Genomic DNA, 21,561 nt, shown 5'->3' on the forward strand with positions numbered 1-21,561 from the left:
CGCAGCTGCATTCTGCACGATCTGAAGTTTCCGAACACTCTTCAAAGGTCGCCCCATGTAGAGAGCGTTACAGTAGTCGAGTCTCGAGGTGATGAGCGCATGAGTGACTATGAGCAGTGACCCCCGGTCCAAATAGGGCCACAACTGGTGCACCAGGCGGACCTGGGCAAACGCCCCCCTCGCCACAGCTGAAAGATGTTTCTCTAATGTGAGCTGTGGATCGAGGAGGATGCCCAAGTTGCGGACCCTCTCTGAGGGGGTCAATAATTCCCCCCCCAGGGTGATGGATGGACAGATGGAATTGTCCTTGGGAGGCAAAACCCACAGCCACTCCATCTTATCAGGGTTGAGTTTGAGTCTGTTGACACCCATCCAGGCCCCAACAGCCTCCAGACACCGGCACATCACTCCACTGCTTCGTTGACTGTTGTGGTTGTTGTTATTATTATTATTTATTAGATTTGTATGCCACCCTTCTCCCAGCAAGTATTAATCAAACCAAATCCTTCTAAGCTTTTTAAGCTCAGATAGCTGAACCCAAAGTACCTCCGGAACCGCCTGCTACCGCACGAATCCCAGCAACTGATAAGGTCCGACAGAGTTGGCCTTCTCCGGGTCCTGTCGACCAAACAATGTTGTTTGGGGGCCGCAGGGGAAGAGCCTTCTCTGTGGCAGCCCCGTCCCTCTGGAATCAACTCCCCCCGGAGATTAGAACTGCCCCCACACTCCTTGTCTTTCGTAAATTACTCAAGACCCATCTATACCGCCAGGCATGGGGGAGTTGAGACACCTTTCCACCAGGCTTTTTTAAATATATCTATGTTTGGGTATGTATGTGTTGTTTGCTTTTTTAAATTTCATAGGGTTTTATGTGCTTTTTAATATTAGATTTGTTTTCGCTGGAATATTGTTTGTATTATTGTTGTGAGCCGCCCCGAGTCTTCGGAGAGGGGCGGCATACAAATCTAATAAATTGAATTGAATTGAATTTTCTGGATTGACATCAAACATTGAATCATATCCCAGTGAAATGGTGGATCCACACAAACACAAAAATTAAGTACCGTCCTTGGAGAGGGGCAGCATATAAATACAATAAATAAATAAATAAATAAATAAATAAATAAATAAATAATAAATGGTTTCTTCGTAGCGGCTGGCTGTTGAGGAAACACTTGGTTACAGCGGCTGAATCATTCATAGAATATCATAAACTGATTGCAGGGACTTTGCTAAGAGGGTGGGGTTCATAGTTCACTAGTTTATACTTAAGGACCCGAGCCCGGAAAAAAATTCACAGGAAATGTGAGAGTGACACGAAGGCCCAGCCAGTTTCCAGCCATTCCCCCTTTAATCCCGGCAAATCTCGGGCTTTTCTGGGCTGCCAGAGGAGCCTTTCGGTGGCGCTTAACGCATCCTGTGCTCCTGTCACTCACCCACGGGCTGGATAAATGGCCTCAGGGGGCTGCATGTGGCCCGCGGGCCGTAGTTTGGGGACCGCTAATATAAACACTACCCCAATCAAGGAACTGCAAAGAAACCAATGGTAAAAAGACCAACCCCACCAACATTGACAGACAAGCCACTAGAATATCAACTGACAACATTTTAGCAAGATTGGCCAAATACAAATATAATACAGGACTGCTGGAAATGTAAAAATAAAGATGGAACTTTTTATCATATGTGGTGGAAGTCCACAAGTCTTAAAGTTGCCAGGTTTGAGGACCCCTGGATTGGAGTGTGTGTGTATGTGTTAGTGAGTCGTTTTGAGAAAGGCCGCGTAGAAATCTAATCAATCAATCAATACAATAAATAAATAAAATACAGAAAGACTGCAATTGAGTCCAGAATTCCTCTCCCCTCCCTTCCCCTCCTCTCCCTCCTTCTACATATTCCAATAAGCAAGGATATTTTTCCATTTAAATTCAAGTCAGGGAACCACCGGTAACAATCTCGGGCTTTAAATCCAATGTTCCAGCTACAATTGTTCAAAAGCCAGAAACTATTCTCAAGTTTGAATGAATTGGGAAACTCGAGTATTTGTAACTGAAGCCTTGGCTGGCCTCCTAGCACACTAAAAGGCCAGAAACGATGTGCGTGCTTTCTTACTGGGAACACATGTTTCCAGCTTTAATATGCTAAGTTATGATGGTCCAACTGCCCATGTCCCTGCTCCCACCCCCTCTCTCCATTGCTTTGGAAGAACGAAATGTTGGAAAGCACAGTATACATTTTTAAAAAATTAAATGCATTTTATTCCCGGGAATTTGAATAAAACTTAGAAACATAGAAACATAGAAGACTGACGGCAGAAAAAGACCTCATGGACCATCTAGTCTGCCCTTATACTATTTCCTGTATTTTATCTTAGGATGGATCTATGTTTATCCCAGGCAGGTTTAAATTCAGTTACTGTGGATTTACCAACCACGTCTGCTGGAAGTTTGTTCCAAGGATCTACTACTCTTTCAGTGAAAGAATATTTCCTCGCGTTGCTTTTGATCTTTCCCCCAACTAACTTCAGATTGTGTCCCCTTGTTCTTGGGTTCACTTTCCTATTAAAAACACTTCCCTCCTGGACCTTATTTAACCCTTTAACATATTTAAATGTTCCGATCATGTCCCCCCTTTTCCTTCTGTCCTCCAGACTATACAGATTGAGTTCATGAAGTCTTTCCTGATACGTTTTATGCTTAAGACCTTCCACCATTCTTGTAGTCCGTCTTTGGACCCGTTCAATTTTGTCAATATCTTTTTGTAGATGAGGTCTCCAAAACTGAACACAGTATTCCAAATGTTGTCTCACCAGCATTCTATATAGCGGGATCATAATCTCCCTCTTCCTGCTTGTTATACCTCTAGCTATGCAGCCAAGCATCCTACTTGCTTTTCCTACCACCTGACTGCACTGTTCACCCATTTTGAGACTGTCAGAAATCACTACCCCTAAATCCTTTTCTTCTGAAGTATTTGCTAACACAGAACTGCCAATACAATACTCAGATTGAGGATTCCTTTTCCCCAAGTGCATTATTTTACATTTGGAAACATTAAACTGCAGTTTCCATTGCTTTGACCATTTATCTAGTAAAGCTAAATCATTTACCATATTACAGACGCCTCCAGGAATATCAACCCTATTGCACACTTTAGAGTCATCGGCAAATAGGCAAACCTTCCCTACCAAACACAATATGCATTTTAAAAAAATCAAATGCATTTTATTATTTATTTATTTGTTTATTTATTGGATTTGTATGCCGCCCCTCTCCAGAGACTCGGGGCGGCTAACAGCGACAATAAAACAGTGTACAATAGTAATTCGGTATTGATGATTAAAAATCTATTAATATAAAAACCAAACATACATACATACATACCATGCATAGAATTGTAAAGGCCTAGGGGGAAAGAGGATCTCAATTCCCCCATTCCCTGGGATTTGAATAAAACTTCAGATTGTTAGAGTGCAGAATCTGGTTTTGACTGGCAGGTTCAGGGGACTCAGACATTTTTTAAAAACCACACAACAGATTTACAAATAAATCCACTTTTGCCATATTGTAGTTTTGTGTGGGCACGGCCAGCTGCGGTTGTTTTGCCATATGTTCAGCCAGGGGAATTAAGTGTCCTTTGTACACCCTAATCATTTTAAGCATACAAAAGCAGTACCTGGCAAGATTTTTGCGCCAGATACGGTGAATAAACACACTCGCTCTGTGGAAACACAGCATCAAGGGCATATTCGGCAGTGGAGTTTTTGAATACTACCAGTGTCTAGAATTGAAACGCTTCCTTTATGCGAGGGCTACTTGTGTGTCAAAGGCATTGCACTAACATTTATACTGTCCTGACAGCCTGTTCCAAATCTGGACCTTTCTTTTGGCACTTTCAATTTCTGTGTGTGACTCATTAGCAGAAGGCCAGTATAATTTCATGTGAAAAGTTTAGAGCGCCTTGTTTAAGGAGCTCCATGGGGAAAGGCTTGAGTAAACATTGCAAACCATTTGAAAACTGAAAAGTAAAGAGGGCCCCATTCATCCCAAATAACTGAAGACCTTGCACAAATTGAAAGACATTCCCGTAAAAGAGAGAAGAGAGAATAAATCAGATATCTCTTTGGATCATCAACAGTGACTGATATATAACTTAGTGTCATGTGGAACATGGTTTGGGTGCACGCCCATTGGTGCGAGATCCAGCTTCTGCTCATGCGCTGGAAGTGAAATCTTGCATGAGGATTTATTTACCGGTATCTATCTATCTATCTATCTATCTATCTATCTATCTATCTATCTATCTATCTATCTATCTATCTATCTATCTATCTATCTATCTATCTATCTAGTTATTTGTTTATTTGTTTATTTTTATTGATTTGATTTGATTTGATTTGTATGCCGCCCCTCTCCGTGGACTCGGGGCGGCTAACAACAGTGATAAAAACAGAATGTAAAAATCCAATACTAAACCAGCTAAAAACCCTTGTTATAAAAACCAATCATACATACAAACATACCATGCATAAATTGTAGAAGCCTGGGGGGAAAGAATATCTCAGTTCCCCCATGCCTGACGGCAGAGGTGGGTTTTGAGGAGCTTACGAAAGGCAAGGAGGGTGGGGGCAACTCTGATATCTGGGGGGAGTTGGTTCCAGAGGGCCAGGGCCGCCACAGAGAAGGCTCTTCCCCTGGGCCCCGCCAACCGACACTGTTTAGTTGACAGGACCTGGAGAACGCCAACTCTGTGGGACCTAACTGGTCGCTGGGATTCATGCGGCAGAAGGCAGTCCCGGAGATAATCTGGCCCGGTGCCATGAAGGGCTTTATAGGTCATAACCAACACTTTGAATTGTGACCAGAAACTGATCGGCAACCAATGCAGACTGCGGAGTGTTGGTGTGACATGGGCATATTTAGAAAAGCCCATGACTGCTCTCGCAGCTGCATTCTGCACGATCTGAAGTTTCCGAACACTTTTCAAAGGTAGCCCCATGTAGGGAGCGTTACAGTAGTCGAGCCTTGAGGTGATGAGGATGCACACGCATGTGAGATTTCGCCGATTTTCGCCGATTTTTTTGCTTCCGTTCATGTGCGGAACAATGCCGAAAATCAGCAAAATCTCTCGTGCGCGAGCATCCTCATGCAAGATTTCACTTCCAGTGCATGAGCAGAAGCCAAATCTCATACGGGCGCACGTGTGAACGCATCGGGGTCGTGGAGAAGCATGTGTATCTCCATTTCTGCTACCACACTGTAGTGTGACCCATACTAGGTGCAACCCTCTACTGAGGGAGATGAATAGAAAAAGCAGGTGATGACTCAAATCTCTCTAACTGAGGGTCAGCAATAGATGTGGCAAAGTCCAAGCATCACAACATCTCGAACCTCTTCCCCAGCAACCAATGAAGACTCTCCCGTTTTCCTGTGAATGGCTGGGTTTACATAATGTAGCACAGCATTGTGGGGGTTGTAGTGTCTAATTTTAGCTGAGCATTTCCTGTGAACTCAACTGTTGTGGTATGTAAACCACGGTGTATGTCTTACTGTTATGGGTGAACCCAGCCACTTATGATTCATGGACCATATTTATTATCTCTCGGGGCCTTGATGCTCTCTCAGCTTGGTGGCTTTCTTGCAGATGTTTCGTTACCCAAACTAAGTAACAGCATCAATGCTAATAAGGCAACTTGGAGATATTTGGACTTCAACTCCCAGAAACCCCCAGCCAGCGAACGGAATTAGCTTTCCATTTATATTCTACTCTAGTGGCTTGCTCTGTCGGTATTGATGGGGCTAGTCTTGGAGGTTCTTTGGCTGGGCTGTTCACCATTCCTTACTAGCACTGGTGATTTTTATTTATTTATTTATTTATTTAATTGGATTTATATGCCGCCCCTCTCCGAGGACTCGGGGCGGCTCGCAGCATGTACAGAAAAACAGGAAACAATAATAACAATCCAATTATACCTTAAAAAATTCTAATTAAAAACTATCAATATCATTCATTCAGCAGTCAAACTAAGCATTCATCGGTCAGGGGGGAAGGTCTAAGGAACCCCAGGCCTGGCGGCAAAGATGAGTTTTTAAACTTTTTTGGAAGGCAAGGAGGGTGGGGGCACTACAAATCTCTGGGGGGAGCTGATTCCAGAGGGCCGGGCCCCCCACAGAGAAGGCTCTTCCCCTAGGTCCCGCCAGCCGACATTGTTTGGTCGACGGGACCCTAAGGAGACCAACTCTGTGGGACCTCACCGGCCGCTGGGATTCGTGCGGCAGAAGGCGGTCTCGGAGATAATGTGGTCCAATGCCATGTATGGCTTTGTTACCTACTTTGCTAATGAAACATCTGAAAGGAAATAATGAAGCTCAGAAAACACCAAGGAACTTTCATATCAGCCCTGAACTACAAATACAGTGGTACCTCTACTTATGAACTTAATTCGTTCCGTGACCAGGTTCTTAAGTAGAAAAGTTTGTAAGAAGAAGCATTTTTTCCCATAGGAATCAATGTAAAAGCAAATAATGTGTGCAATTGGGGAAACCACAGGCCCTGTTTCCTCCCAGGAGATTCCTAGAGAGGCCCCACGGAGGCTTCTCCCTGCCTTTTCCGGCCCTGTTTCCTCCCAGGAGATTCCTAGAGAGGCCCCACGGAGGCTTCCCCCTGCCTTTTCTGGCCCTGTTTCCTCTCAGGAGATTACCAGAGAGGCCCCACGGAGGCTTCCCCCTGCCTTTTCTGGCCCTGTTTCCTCCCAGGAGATTCCTAGAGAGGCCCCATGGTGGCTTCTCCCCACCTTTTCCGGCCCTGTTTCCTCCCAGGAGATTCCTAGAGAGGCCCCAAGGAGGCTTCCCCCGTCTTTTCCGGCCGTGTTTCCTCCCAGGAGATTCCTAAAGAGGCCCCTAGGAGGCTTCCCCCGTCTTTTCCGGCCCTGTTTCCTCCCAGGAGATTCCTAAAGAGGCCCCTAGGAGGCTTCCCCCTGCCTTTTCTGGCCCTGTTTCTTCCCAGGAGATTCCCAGAGAGGCCCCACGGAGGCTTCCCCCTGCCTTTTTTGACCCTGTTTCCTCCCAGGAGATTCCTAGAGAGGCCCCATGGAGGCTTCTCCCCGCATTTTCCGGCCCTGTTTTCTCCCAGGAGATTCCTAGAGAGGCCCCACGAAGGCTTCCCCCGCCTTTTCTGGCCCTGTTTCCTCCCAGGAGATTCCTAGAGAGGCCCCACGGAGGCTTCCCCCGCCTTTTCTGGCCCTGTTTCCTCCCAGGAGATTCCTAGAGAGGTCCCACGGAGGCTTCCCCCACCTTTTCCGGCCCTGTTTCTTCCCAGGAGATTCCTAGAGAGGCCCCACGGAGGCTTCCCCCTGCCTTTTCTGGCCCTGTTTCCTCCCAGGAGATTCCTAGAGAGGCCCCACAGAGGCTTCCCCCGCCTTTTCTGGCCCTGTTTCCTCCCAGGAGATTCCAAGAGAGGCCCCACGGAGGCTTCCCCCTGCCTTTTCTGGCCCTGTTTTCTCCCAGAAGATTCCTAGAGAGGTCCCACGGAGGATTCCCCCGCCTTTTCTGGCCCTGTTTCCTCCCAGGAGATTCCTAGAGAGGCCCCACGGAGGCTTCCCCCTGCCTTTTCCGGTTACAGTTTCGGAGGCTCGGGTTTATAAGTGGAAAATGGTTCTTGAGAAGAGGCAAAAGAATCTTGAACACCCGGTTCTTATCTAGAAAAGTTCGTAAGTAGAGGCGTTCGTAGGTAGAGGTACCACTGTATTCTCTTTTATTGAAACCACATATTGGTCTGCTTATAAAGATTAGATTAGATTAGATTTATTGGATTTATATGCCGCCCCTCTCTGCAAACTCGGGAGTTTAAAGTTGAAAAGTAATGTTTTAAATTGTCTTTTAGAGTTTTCTGGATAACACAACTGCTGACCTGCTAAAACAGTAGATATGGTAACTTTCCACTGCCCCACAAAGGGAGACCCATTAAGTAGGCATTAGAATATGAAAACATTTGCCTTGAATAGGGCAGAAGATTTTATTTATATGCGAGGGATCATTACGACTGCTTCTCTGAACTTCCTTACTGGTAGCATCTGAAACATTTCCCCGTTTTATGCATTTCAAGGCCAGCTCCCTTGTGGAAAGCCGTTCTGTTTTCTTGCTCCTAAATGCCGTTCTTCCTCAGGCAATTGTGCGTGGCGAGCAAAGCACCAGTTTTGCGGTTGTGTAGGAAAATTGATAATTGGCCTTTCTGCGAGTGTGTCAAACTTTTCTGGTGGAGATGATGACGCAGGAAGCTAAAATTCAACATAGCCTCCAAATCAACTCTGTGAGCTTTCTGAAACGTAAGCTGAAAAGAATGTGGTCGATTTAGGACACATTCGTCCTGAGCAAGTGGTAACCTGCAGTGGTTGTTTGGTATGGCTTTACTGCAGACCAGTGTTTCCTAACTCGTAACCATTTTAAGAGGTGTGGACTCCAACTCCCAGAATTCCCTGTTGTTGTTAGTTGTGAAGTCCTGTCTGACCCTTGGCAACCCCATGGACAACATTCCTGTCCTCTAGAACTGTGTTTCCCAACCTTGGCCACTTGAAGATATCTGGATTTAAACTCCCAGAATTCCCCAGCCAGCATTCGCTGGCTGGGGAATTCTGGGAGTTGAAGTCCAAATATCTTCAAGTTGTCAAGGTTGGGAAACACTGCTCTAGAAACATAGAAGATTGACGGCAGAAAAAGACCTCATGGTCCATCTAGTCTGCCCTTATACTATTCCCTTTATTTTATCTTAGGATGGATCTATGTTTATCCCAGGCGTGTTTCAATTCAGTTCCGACCACGTCTGCTGGAAGTTTGCTCCAAGAATCTACTACTCTTTCAGTCAAATAATATTTTCTCACGTTGCTTCTGATCTTTCCCCCAACTAACCTCAGATTGTGTCCCCTTGTTTCTGTGTTCACTTTCCTATTAAAACACGCTTCTCTACCATCCCCTGGAGTCCATTTAAGCTTATGTTGACTTCTTCAATGACTCCATCCAGCCACCTCGTTCTATCGTCCCCTTCTTTTACCGTCAATCGTTCCCAGCATTAGGCTCTTTTCCAAAGAGTCCTTCCTTCTGTTGTGGTTAGATCTGGCCCAGCTCCTGCCCCAAGGACTGTGGATGTGGGGGAGACATCCACATGCTGCAGGCCTGTTTTGCCCCCCCCCCCGGTGGAATGTGCTGATGAAGACTCCTCTGACCAAGAAGACATGAGTGACAGGGAGGAGGAGAGTGTGGCATACAGCTCAGAAGGAGATCAATTCTCTAGCTCCTCCTCGGATTCAGAACAAGAGTTAATGATACAGCCATGCATGCGGAGAGCGATGCATAGGCAGCAACAACTGAGAGATTATTATCAAAGAAAATGAGGCCACCTGTGGTTGGGTGGGGCTGGGGTCATTAGTGAGGCTGCTATAAAGAGAAGCCTGTGGGTTTGGCCATTGTGGAGGATTATCTGATCGTGGTGTTTCGTGACTGCTTTACTGACTTTGACCTTTTGTGTGCTGATTTTTCCCTGCTTTGAAACTAAACCAGAGCAAAGTGTGTTTCACTTTGTGAAAGAAGAAGGACTGTGAATTGCCTCACAGCTGCAAGCTAAGTATCTCAGAACTGATAAGGGACTTGTACAAATTACCAGTTTGTTTGGAGACCAGTGCTCTTTGCTATACCAAAAGAGGGCTTGGTTTAAGTGAATTTTCATTATAAAGAACATTGTTTTGAATTTTCAAACGTGTGTCTGTCTGAAATTTGTACCTGTGAATTTTTGGGAGGAGTCTACCAGAGAGTCCGACAGAACACCTTCTCATTAGGTTAAAATTAGAATTCCCTATAGCTATTTCTACTGCTAATAAGCTAGATTCGGAGGTTCACGTAGCACGTTTACCGTGGTCACAGGATCCAGTTTAACATCATGAAAACAAGGACAAAACAATAATTCTGTCTATAGACATCGAACCCGAAACTGAGAAACTGCATTTGTTTGGTTAAATTCATCCTGGGAAGCCAGCCTTAATTTTCCATTCTAACACTAATGACCCTCCCCAACTGGAACCACAAAGGTCATTGCAAAGGAAAATAACAAGAAGGACTCGGAGTGATATGAAAGCAGTCTTTCAATATCTCAGGGGCTGCCACAAAGAAGAGGGACTCGGGCTGTTCTCCAAAGCCCTTGAGGGCAGGACATTCTATTCCATTCCTACTTTAGTCCTACTCTACTTCTATTCTAGATCCTATGCTGCAACGTCCTGCCTGTCAATGACTACTTCAGCTTCAACCGCAACAACACAAGAGCACGCAACAGATTCAAACTTAATATGAACCGTTCCAAACTAGACTGTAAAAAATATGACTTCAGCAATTGAGTTGTCGAAGCTTGGAACTCATTACCGGACTCAGTAGTGTCAACCCTTAACCCCAAACATTTTTCCCTTAGACTGTCCACGATTGACCTCTGAACTTCAAATACGAACTGAATAATCAAATTATCACAGATAATCCCCACTCGGTTAAAGACCTCGGTATATTAACAACAAAAGATCTAAGTGCCAAAGCCCACTGCAACAATATAGCCAAGAAGGCTTCAAGAGTCGTAAACCTAATCCTACGTAGCTTCTGCTGTGGCAATCTCACACTACTTACCAGAGCTTACAAAACTTTTGCCAGACCCATCCTCGAATACAGCTCATCCGTTTGGAACCCATATCGCATCTCAGATATGAAGACCCTTGAAAATGCCCTTCACTCTTCCACTCAAAACAGAATACCCTACGAGACTAGATTTTCAATCCTGGGCCTAGAAAGCTTAGACATGATCTAAGTATTGCCCACAAGATCATATGCTGCAACGTCCTGCATGTCAATGACTACTTCAGCTTCAACCGCAACAACACAAGAGCACGCAACAGATTCAAACTTAATATTAACCGCTCCAAACTAGACTGCAAAAAAATATGACTTTAGCAATCGAGTTGTTGAAGCTTGGAACTCATTACCGGACTCAGTAGTGTCAACCCCTAACCCCCAACATTTTTCCCTTAGACTGTCCACGATTGACCTCTCCAGGTTCCTAAGAGGCCAGTAAGGGGCGAGCATAAGTGCACCAGTGTGCCTTCCGTCCCCTGTCCAATTGTCTCTCCTATATCTCATATATCTTTCTTCCTTTCTTATATATCTTCTCCTCATATCTTTTCTTCTATCCTTTTCTTTATATATATTACTACATGTCTATTCTCTTCAACATGTATTGTGTATTGGACAAAATAAATAAATAAATAAAATGAATAAAATACCGCACGAATCCCAGCGACCGATAAGGTCCCACAGAGTTGGCCTTCTCTGGGTCCCGTTGACTAAACAATGTCGTTTGGCGGGCCCCAGGGGAAGAGCCTTCTCTGTTGCGGCCCCGGCCCTCTGGAACCAACTCCCCCCGGAGATTAGAACTGCCCCCACCCTCCCTGTCTTTCGTAAACTACTCAAGATTCATTTATACCGCCAGGCATGGGGGAGTTGAGATAGCTCTTTCCCCTAGGCCATTACAAGTTATGCATGGTATGTTTGTGTGTATATTTGGTTTTATAATAGGGGTTTTTGGTTGTTTTTATTATTGGATTGTACATGTTGTGTTTATTATTGTTGTTAGCCGCCCTGAGTCTGCGGAGAGGGGCGGCATACAAATCCAATAAATTATTATTATTATTCTATTCTATTCTATTTACAGTGCCGTTGTAACTTTGAACAGTTGCTAAATGAACTGTTAAGTCGAGGACTACCTGTGAGATACGATTTCTGGAGAGGAATCGTTTCCTTCTTGGTAGACTCTCTTACTCACGTCTTTCTCTCAGCTTTCTTCTCGGTAGGAACGGTTCCTTGAAGGGATTCGTTTTCCAAGGATAGTGATACCTTGTCTTACAAACTTAATTGGTTCCGGGACGAGGTTCTTAAGGTGAAAAGTTTGTAAGACGAAACAATGTTTCCCATAGGAATCAATGGAAAAGCGATTAATGCGTGCAAGCCCAAAATTCACCCCTTTTGCCAGCCGAAGCGCCTGTTTTTGCGCTGCTGGGATTCCCCTGAGGGTCCCCTCCATGGGAAACCCCACCTCCGGACTTCTGTGTTTTTGCAATGCTGCAGGAGAATCCCAGCAGGGGAATCCCAGCATCGCAAAAATGAGTGCTTCGCTGGCAACGGAAGTCCGGAGGTGGGGTTTCCCAGCGAAGGGAGCATCAGTGAAATCGCAGTATCACAAAAACACCAAAGTCCTCGAAACCCCACCTCCGGACCTCTGTGTTTTTGCCCTGCTGGGATCCCCCTGAGGCTCCCCTCCCTGGGAAACCCCACCTCCGGACTTCCATTGCCAGCGAAGCGCCCGTTTTTGCATTGCTTGGATTCCCCTGCAGCATCACAAAAACACGGAAGTCTGGAGGTGGGGTTTCCCATGGAGGGGAGCCTCAGGGGAATCCCAGCAGCACAAAAACAGGTGCTTCGCTGGCAACGGAAGCCCGGAGGCGGGGCATCCCAGGGGCGGCGGTGGGTTTGTAAGGTGAAAATAGTTTGTAAGATGAGGCAAAAAAATCTTAAACTCCGGGTTTGTATCTCGAAAAGTTTGTATGACGAGGTATCACTGTATTGAAAAGCCTCTAGATACCGTACAAGTAAAAGTTGGCTAAACATCCTTAAAAAGGAAGTGAAATTGAGTTGCTTTAGAAGAGTAGAAACAGAACTGGAATGTGGGTCATAATGAAACCACAGCAAGGGTAGTTTAATAATGTGCCTTTATTTTTCTGGGTTCCGGGGTTTGTATTTCTCCTTTGGAGTGGGACCCAGGATATGTGCCTTTCTCACAGTTCACGGGATTGTGGAGTCGGGACCACAAGAATCATCGAGCTCTGGGCTTCTCTATGATGCGTGACTGGAGTTATTTTCTGTAATATGGTAAATAATTTAGCTTTACTAGATAAATGGTCAAAGCAATGGAAACTGCAGTTTAATGTTTCCAAATGTAAAATAATGCACTTGGGGAAAAGGAATCCTCAATCTGAGTGTTGCATTGGCAGTTCTGTGTTAGCAAAAACTTCAGAAGAGAAGGATTTAGGGGTAGTGATTTCTGACAGCCTCAAAATGGGTGAACAGTGCAGTCAGGCGGTAGGGAAAGCAAGTAGGATGCTTGGCTGCATAGCTAGAGGTATAACAAGCAGGAAGAGGGAGATTATGATCCCGCTATATAGAGCGCTGGTGAGACCACATTTGGAGTACTGTGTTCAGTTCAGGAGACCTCACCTACAAAAAGATATTGACAAAATTGAACGGGTCCAAAGATGGGCTACAAGAATGGTGGAAGGTCTTAAGCATAAAACGTATCAGGAAAGACTTCATGAACTCAATCTGTAGAGTCTGGAGGACAGAAGGAAAAGGGGGGACATGATCGAGACATTTAATTATGGTAAAAGCTTAAATAAGGTTCAGGAGGGAAGTGTTTTTAATAGGAAAGTGAACACAAGAACAAGGGGACACAATCTGAAGTTAGTTGGGGGAAAGATCAAAAGCAACATGAGAAAATATTATTTGACTGAAAGAGTAGTAGATCCTTGGAACAAACTTCCAGCAGACGTGGTTGGTCAATCCACAGTCACTGAATGTAAACATGCCTGGGATAAACATAGATCCATTGTAAGATAAAATACAGGAAATAGTATAAGTGCAGACTAGATGGACCATGAGGTCTTTTTCTGCCGTCAGTCTTCTATGTTTCTATGTTTTCTTCTTGGACTCTTTGCAAAAGTGTCCAGTTTTGAAGTTCCCCAAGTCGATGTTCAACGTATAATGTAATTGGACATTTTTTTGCCCCTAATTGCTTTTTTTCTTTTGTAGGACTTGCTCAGCTCTTCCACAGAACTCAAGATGTCGCAGGAAATGGAAGATACCATTGGTAAGTGCAATTCAAAGATCAATGATCAGAAACAATGAGAGCCTTTATTGTGCTGTGTAAATGGCACGGTTATATTTTGAAGAGGCTACCCATTTTTATTACAATTTGCTGACTGAACAATTGGATTGTTGCCCCTGTGGCTTTGAAACATGAATTCTTTGCAGTAAAGTTGCTGTTGCCTTAATTTTATTAGTCTCTTTACTTGTTGTTGTTGTTGTTATTATTATTATTATTGTTATTATTATTATTATTTATTGGATTTGTATGCCGCCCCTCTCTGTAGACTCGGGGCGGCTAACAACAGTAATAAAAAACATCATGCAAATCCAATACTAAAAACAACTAAAAAACCCTTATTATAAAACTAAACATCCATACAAACAAACATACCATGCATAAATTATAAAGGCTTAGGGGGAAAGAATGTCTCAATTCCCCCCATGCCTGACGACAGAGGTGGGTTTTAAGGAGCTTACGAAAGGCAAGGAGGGTGGGGGCAATTCTAATCTCTGGGGGGAGTTGATTCCAGAGGGTCGGGGCCGCCACAGAGAAGGCTTTTCCCCTGGGCCCCGCCAAGCGACATTGTTTTGTTGACGGGACCCGGAGGAGGCCCACTCTGTGGGACCTAACCGGTCGCTGGGATTCGTGCGGCAGAAGGCGGACTCATAGATACCCTGGTCCGGTGCCATGATGGGCTTTATAGCTAATGACCAACACTTTGAATTGTGACCGGAAACTGATCGGCAACCAATGCAGACTGCGGAGTGTTGGTGTTACATGGGCATTTTTGGGAAAGCCCGTGACTGCTCTCGCAGCTGCATTCTGCACGATCTGAAGTTTCCGAACACTTTTGCATTTTATACTTTATAACTGACCCGGAAAAAACTATGTGTCCAATGCTTTGTGTCTGTGTACAGATACAAAGATTGTAGCTTTTAACATATTGCAATTATAAATTAACCAGGTGTTATTACACAAAAATAGTTCACTTTTTCCCCCCAATTAGCAGAAGAATGAAGCTGATCATTAAATTTATTTGTGCCAAGACAGCTTAAGTTTTAGATATATCTGATGATTTGGTAAGTTTGGTCAAATGCTACGAATCAAATGCCTGACCCTATACACCAGTGGTTCTCAATCTTTTTGCCATGACCCCTTAATACAGTTCCTCATGTTGTGGTGGCCCCCAGCCATAAGTCTAGCGCCAATTCTCCCAACAGAACTTTCCTCCTTTGGTTTAGAAACATAGAAACATAGAAACATAGAAGTCTGAGGGCAGAAAAAGACCTCATGGTCCATCTAGTCTGCCCTTATACTATTTTCTGTATTTTATCTTAGGATGGATATATGTTTATCCCAGGCATGTTTAAATTGAGTTACTGTGGATTTATTTACCACATCTGCTGGAAGTTTGTTCCAAGGATCTACTACTCTTTCAGTAAAATAATATTTTCTCATGTTGCTTTTGATCTTTCCCCCAACTAACTTCAGATTGTGTCCCCTTGTTCTTGTGTTCACTTTCCTATTAAAAACACTTCCCTCCTGGACCTTATTTAACCCTTTAATATATTTAAATGTTTCGATCATGTCCCCCCTTTTCCTTCTGTCCTCCAGACTATACAGATTGAGTTCATGAAGTCTTTCCTGGTACGTTTTATGCTTAAGACCTTCCACCATTCTTGTAGCCCGTCTTTGGACCCGTTCAATTTTGTCAATATCTTTTTGTAGGTGAGGTCTCCAGAACTGAACACAGTATTCCAAATGTGGTCTCACCAGCATTCTATATAGTGGGATCATAATCTCCCTCTTCCTGCTTGTTATACCTCTAGCTATGCAGCCAAGCATCCTACTTGCTTTCCCTACCGCCTGACTGCACTGTTCACCCATTTTGAGACTGTCAGAAATCACTACCCCTAAATCCTTTTCTTTTGAAGTATTTGCCAACACAGAACTGCCAATACAATACTCAGATTGAGGATTCCTTTTCCCCAAGTGCATTATTTTACATTTGGAAACATTAAACTGCAGTTTCCATTGCTTAGACCATTTATCTAGTAAAGCTAAATCATTTACCATATTACAGACGCCTCCAGGAATATCAACCCTATTGCACACTTTAGAGTCATCGGCAAATAGGCAAACCTTACCTACCAAACCTTTCCCTATGTCACTCACAAATATATTAAAAAGAATAGGACCCAGAACAGACCCTTGTGGCACACCGCTTGTAACCTGACTCTGCTCAGAATACTCGCCATTAACAATAACTCTCTGATGTCTACGCTTCAGCCAGCTGCAAATCCATTGAACTATCCAGGGATTAAGTCCAATCTTCACTAATTTATCTATCAGCTCTTTATGTGGAACCGTATCAAAGGCTTTGCTGAAATATGAAAAAATATGCAACATACAATTTGAAAAAATATGCAACATACAAGTTTGAAAAAATATGCAACATACAATTTCAAAAACCTCTACGAATCCTAGATCCAAGTCCCCCCTGTGGATCACATGACCACAGGATGCTACGACCATTGTAGAATAGAATAGATTTTTTTTAAATTGGCCAAGTGTGATTGGACACACAAGGAAGTTGTCTTTGGTGCAGATGCTCTCAGTGTACATAAAAGAAAAGACACATTTGTCAAGAATAATGTGGTGCAACACTTAATGATTGTCATAGGGGTCAAATAAGCAATGAAGAAACAATCAATATTAATAAAAATCTTAGGATGCAAGCAACAAGTTACAGTCATACAGTCCAAAGTGGGAGGAAAAGGATGATAGGGATGATGAGAAAAAACTAGTAGAAATAGAAGTGCAGACTTAGTAAAAAGTTTGACAGTGTTGAGGGAGTTATTTATTTAGCAGAGTGATGGCATTCGGGGAAAATCTGTTCTTGTGTCTAGTTGTCTTGGTGTGCAGTGCTCTGTAGTGATGTTTTGAGGGTAGGAGTTGAAACAGTTTGTGTCCAGGATGCAAGGGGTCAGTAAATATTTTCACCGTCCTCTTTTTGACTTGTGCAGTATAGAGGTCCTCAACGGAAGGCAGGTTGGCAGCCATTGTTTCTTCTGCAGTTCTGATTCTCCTCTGAAGTCTGTGTCGGTCCTGTTGGGTTGCAGCACCAAACCAGACAGTTATAGAGGTGCAGATGACAGACTCAACTATTCCTCTGTAGAACTGTCTCAGCAGCACCTTGGGCAGTTTGAGCTTCCCGAGCTGGTGTAGAAAGAACATTTTTTGTTGTGCTTTTTTGATGTTAAGTGGCCGTTTTAGGTCTTGAGATATGATAGAACCTGCGAGAGGTGGTGAGATGGGAGATGTTGGTAGGATGCTAGATGTTGTGGTCACAGATTTGTGAGTGTTTTGCTGTCCCCGCTGAGGCTGCCATCTAAGGGGTTGGGAATCAGGAGGTTATGACCTATAAAGCCCTTCATGGCATCGGACCAGAATATCTCCGAGACCGCCTTCTGCTGCACGAATCCCAGCGACCGATCAGATCCCGTCAACTAAACAATGTCGGTTGGCGGGCCCCAGGGGAAGAGCCTTCTCTGTGGCGGCCCCGACTCTCTGGAACCAGATCCCCCCAGAGATTAGAACTGCCCCTACCCTCCTCGCCTTTCGCAAACTCCTTAAAACCCACCTTTGTCGTCAGGCATGGGGGAACTGAGATATCTCCCCCGGGCCTATACAATTTATGTATGGTATGCTTGTGTGTATGTCTGTTTAATAATGGTTTTTTTAAATATTTTAAACTGTAAATTATTAGATTTGTTATAAACTGTTTTTATTGTGTTGTGAGCCGCCCCGAGTCTGCGGAGAGGGGCGGCATACAAATCTAATAAATAATAATAATAATAATAATAATAATAATAATAATAATAATCAGGGACCACCTTCTGCCGCACAAATCCCAGCGACCAGTTAGGTCCCACAGAGTGGGCCTTCTCTGGGTCCCGTCAACTAAACAATGTCGCTTGGCGGGACCCAGGGGAAGAGCCTTCTCTGTGGTGGCCCCGGCCCTCTGGAACCAACTCCCCCCAGAGATTAGAATTGCCCCCACCCTCCTTGCCTTTCGTAAACTACTTAAAACCCACCTCTGCCGCCAGGCATGGGGGAATTAAGATTTCTTCTCCCCCTAGGCCGTTACAATGGTATGCATGGTATGTTTGTATGTGTGTTTGGTTTTCTATATTAAGGGTTTTTTAATTTGCTTTTAGTATTGGATTATCATTGTATATTGTCTATGATTGCTGTTAGCCGCCCCGAGTTTTCGGAGAGGGGCGGCATATAAATCGAATAAAACTTGAAACTTGAATAATAAATAATAATAAGGTGCTGTTCTGTGGGACACGACCCAAATCGTCCCAGTGGCAGGGGGTGTTTTCAAAAAGGCCACCTCGGGACTCAACAGCAGTTGGTCTCCAAAGCTCTAATGAACTGATTGTGGCTTCTTGCCTATTCTGGAATCTGCCGACTGAAATGTCTTCAGCTGATACAACAGAGCATCTATTATGTGCCGCGATTGTCCTTTTAATTGAACGTTCTGGTGGTTGATTATGTCCTCTTCCCTCTGGAGGTTTTCGACAAGCCCTTCTGTGGCCGCGGGCTCCCTACACGCTAAGCAACAATGGCAGTCGAACTGTCATCATCGGTGACGTTTGAACTATTCTCTAGAGTGCAGCAATAAAATAACACAAAATTTAACAAGCAGGAAGAGGGAGATTGTGATCCCCTTATATAGAACGCTGGTGAGACCACATTTGGAAGACTGTGTTCAGTTCTGGAGACCTCACCTACAAAAAGATATTGACAAAATTGAACGGGTCCAAAGACGGGCTACAATAATGGTGGAAGGTCTTAAGCATAAAATGTATCAGGAAAGACTTCATGAACTCAATCTGTATAGTCTGGAGGACAGAAGGAAAAGGGGGGACATGATCGAAACATTTAAATATATTAAAGGGTTAAATAAGGTCCAGGAGGGAAGTGTTTTTAATAGGAAAGTGAACCCAAGAACAAGGGGACACAATCTGAAGTTAGTTGGGGGAAATATCAAAAGCAACATGAGAAAATATTATTTTACTGAAAGAGTAGTAGATCCTTGGAACAAACTTCCAGCAGACGTGGTTGGTAAATCCACAGTAACTGAATTTAAACATGCCTGGGATAAACATATATCCATTGTAAGATAAAATACAGGAAATAGTATAAGGGCAGACTAGATGGACCAGGAGGTCTTTTTCTGCCGTCAGTCTTCTATGTTTCTATGTTTATCCTGTTTTGAGGATTTACAATCAATGTTCAAAACTCTACCGTTTTGGAATGAGACCAGTGATTTTCAACCTTTCTCATGCCGCGACCCCTTAATACAGTTCCTCATGTTGTGGTGGCCCCCAGCCATAAGTCTAGGGGGGAAGGGAAAATTTCAATTCCCCCATGCCTGACGACAGAGGTGGGTTTTAAGGAGCTTGCAAAAGGCAAGGAGGGTGGGGGCAACTCTGATATCTGGGGGGAGCCACAGAGAAGGCTCTTCTCCTGGGTCCTGCCAGATAACATTGTTTACTTGACGGGACCCGGAGAAGGCCAACTCTGTGGGACCTAACTGGTCGCTGGGATTCGTGCGGCAGAAGGCTGTCCCGGAGATATTCTGGTCCAATGCCATGAAGGGCTTTATAGGTCATAACCTATATTTTTATTAAAAACAAAACATAAAGACATTTAAAACATACAATGTAAAATACAGAAAAACAAGAAAAAATAAGAAAAAAAAGAAAAGAAAAAACTGAGAAAAAAATCATCAATTAATTAATCAATTTGTACATATCCATTAAACACAACTAATAATTAGTTATTTCAATGGCTAGTGCGAATGATAACATTAAAAAAATTAATTTCAGTTATTTGATTAATTTACATATTTTTTGCGCTTTCAACCGCCTATGATCAATCAAAGATACAATAACACATTTCATATACGGTATATCAAATTATTCATAGTTTATCTCTAAGAAATTATTACTTATGTGAGTTCCTCCCTTTTATTTTATATCTACTTCATATATATATATATATATATATATATGTGTGTGTGTGTGTGTGTGTGTGTGTGAGTTTTGTTCTTTTCTTATTTCTAACCACTCATAAAAGTTGTTCCAAATTTTATAATACCCAGAGTCTTATTGTTTATTTTAAGCATCAGCACATCTGCTTCAGCACAATCCATACTTTTCTTTATTAATACGAAATCATCCGGGAATTCTTTATGCTTCCAAAATTGTGCAATTAAAATCCTGGCTGCTGTTAATATATGTAATGTTAAATAATATTGGGGTTTTTTCCCATCTTCTGATCAATAATACCTAATAAAAATGTTTCTGGTTTTTTAATGATTTCAAATTTTGTCAACTCCTTTAGCCAGCTTTGTTTGTTTGTTTGTTTACTTACTTACTTACTTACTTACTTACTTACTTACTTACTTACTTACTTACTTACTTATTTTTGTCCAATACACAATGAGGGTTTTAGTGGGTATATATCTATATACACATAATAAAATACATGATGAAGGTTATAGAGGAGATACTCATAGTAAAATATATGTAAGAGATAATAGAAAAGAAGTTATAGTAATAGAACATATCAATGAAAGAATAGAAGAGATATAGGAATAGAAGAAAGGTATAGGAGATATAGGAGAGCAATAGGACAAGGCACTCTAGTGCACTTGTACTACTTTATTCCAAAATTTCTTGATTTGTGGACAAGTCCACCATATGTGCAAATAAGTCCCTGCCTTCCTGTTACATCTCCAGCACTTCGGTTTCAAAGAGGGATACATTTGCGCCAGTCAGTTTTTCAAGTTCGTCCTATTACGCATGGCTGGTTTATCCGGCGTTACTCTGCTATTGCTTTGTGTTATTGTGCTGTGATGTTCTCTAGACACTAGAGGGCGTCCGTGACTTAATATTGTGTCCCAAAGATGCTTTTCCAAAAGGCAACTCCATTTTTGGGTTGTTTTTTTTTCTCCTTGAAAACGCTTGGTTTTTCCTCCAAAGAGCTTCTTCAATTCTGACTGAATGGATTGAAGAAGCTTCGTGGGCGAGAAGCGAAATGTTTTCAGGAAAGTCCAGTTGCTTTTTGGAAAAGCACCTTGCAGACAAACATGACCTGGATGGCTGAGAATCTCCATAGAACAGTCAAGAACAGTGCTTGTGTGTTTTTATTATTATCTGCCGCACAAATCCCAGCGACCAGTTAGGTCCCACAGAGTTGGCCTTCTCCGGGTCCCGTCAACTAAACAATGTCTGTTGGCGGGGCCCAGGGGAAGAGCCTTCTCTGTGGCGGCCCCGGCCCTCTGGAACCAACTCCCCCCAGAGATTAGAACTGCCCCTACCCTCCTTGCCTTTCGTAAGCTCCTCAAAACCCACCTCTGGCATCAGACATGGGGGAACTGAGATATTCTTTCCCCCTAGGCTTCTACAATTTTATGCATGGTATGTTTGTATGTACGATTGGTTTTATAATAAGGGTTTTTAGCTGTTTTAGTATTGGATTGTTACATGCTGTTTTTTATCACTGTTGTTAGCCGCCCCGAGTCCACGGAGAGGGGCGGCATAC

The 21,561-nt window shown here is 43.4% G+C and overlaps 1 protein-coding gene across 2 annotated transcripts in view; it reads left to right on the forward strand.

The window, feature by feature from the left end:
• Positions 1–21,561, forward strand: part of PHACTR4 (phosphatase and actin regulator 4) — a 112,697-nt gene that overhangs the window by 16,738 nt on the left and 74,398 nt on the right. For both annotated transcript variants that reach the window (XM_070764447.1, XM_070764449.1), the window contains exon 2: positions 13,884–13,941. In XM_070764447.1, the coding sequence (XP_070620548.1) occupies positions 13,914–13,941 (28 nt within the window). In that variant the 5' untranslated portion in view covers positions 13,884–13,913. The remainder of the gene's footprint in view (positions 1–13,883; positions 13,942–21,561) is intronic.

Source organism: Erythrolamprus reginae, chromosome 11, assembly GCF_031021105.1.
Source record: "Erythrolamprus reginae isolate rEryReg1 chromosome 11, rEryReg1.hap1, whole genome shotgun sequence".
Taxonomy (NCBI): Eukaryota; Metazoa; Chordata; class Lepidosauria; order Squamata; family Dipsadidae; genus Erythrolamprus; species Erythrolamprus reginae.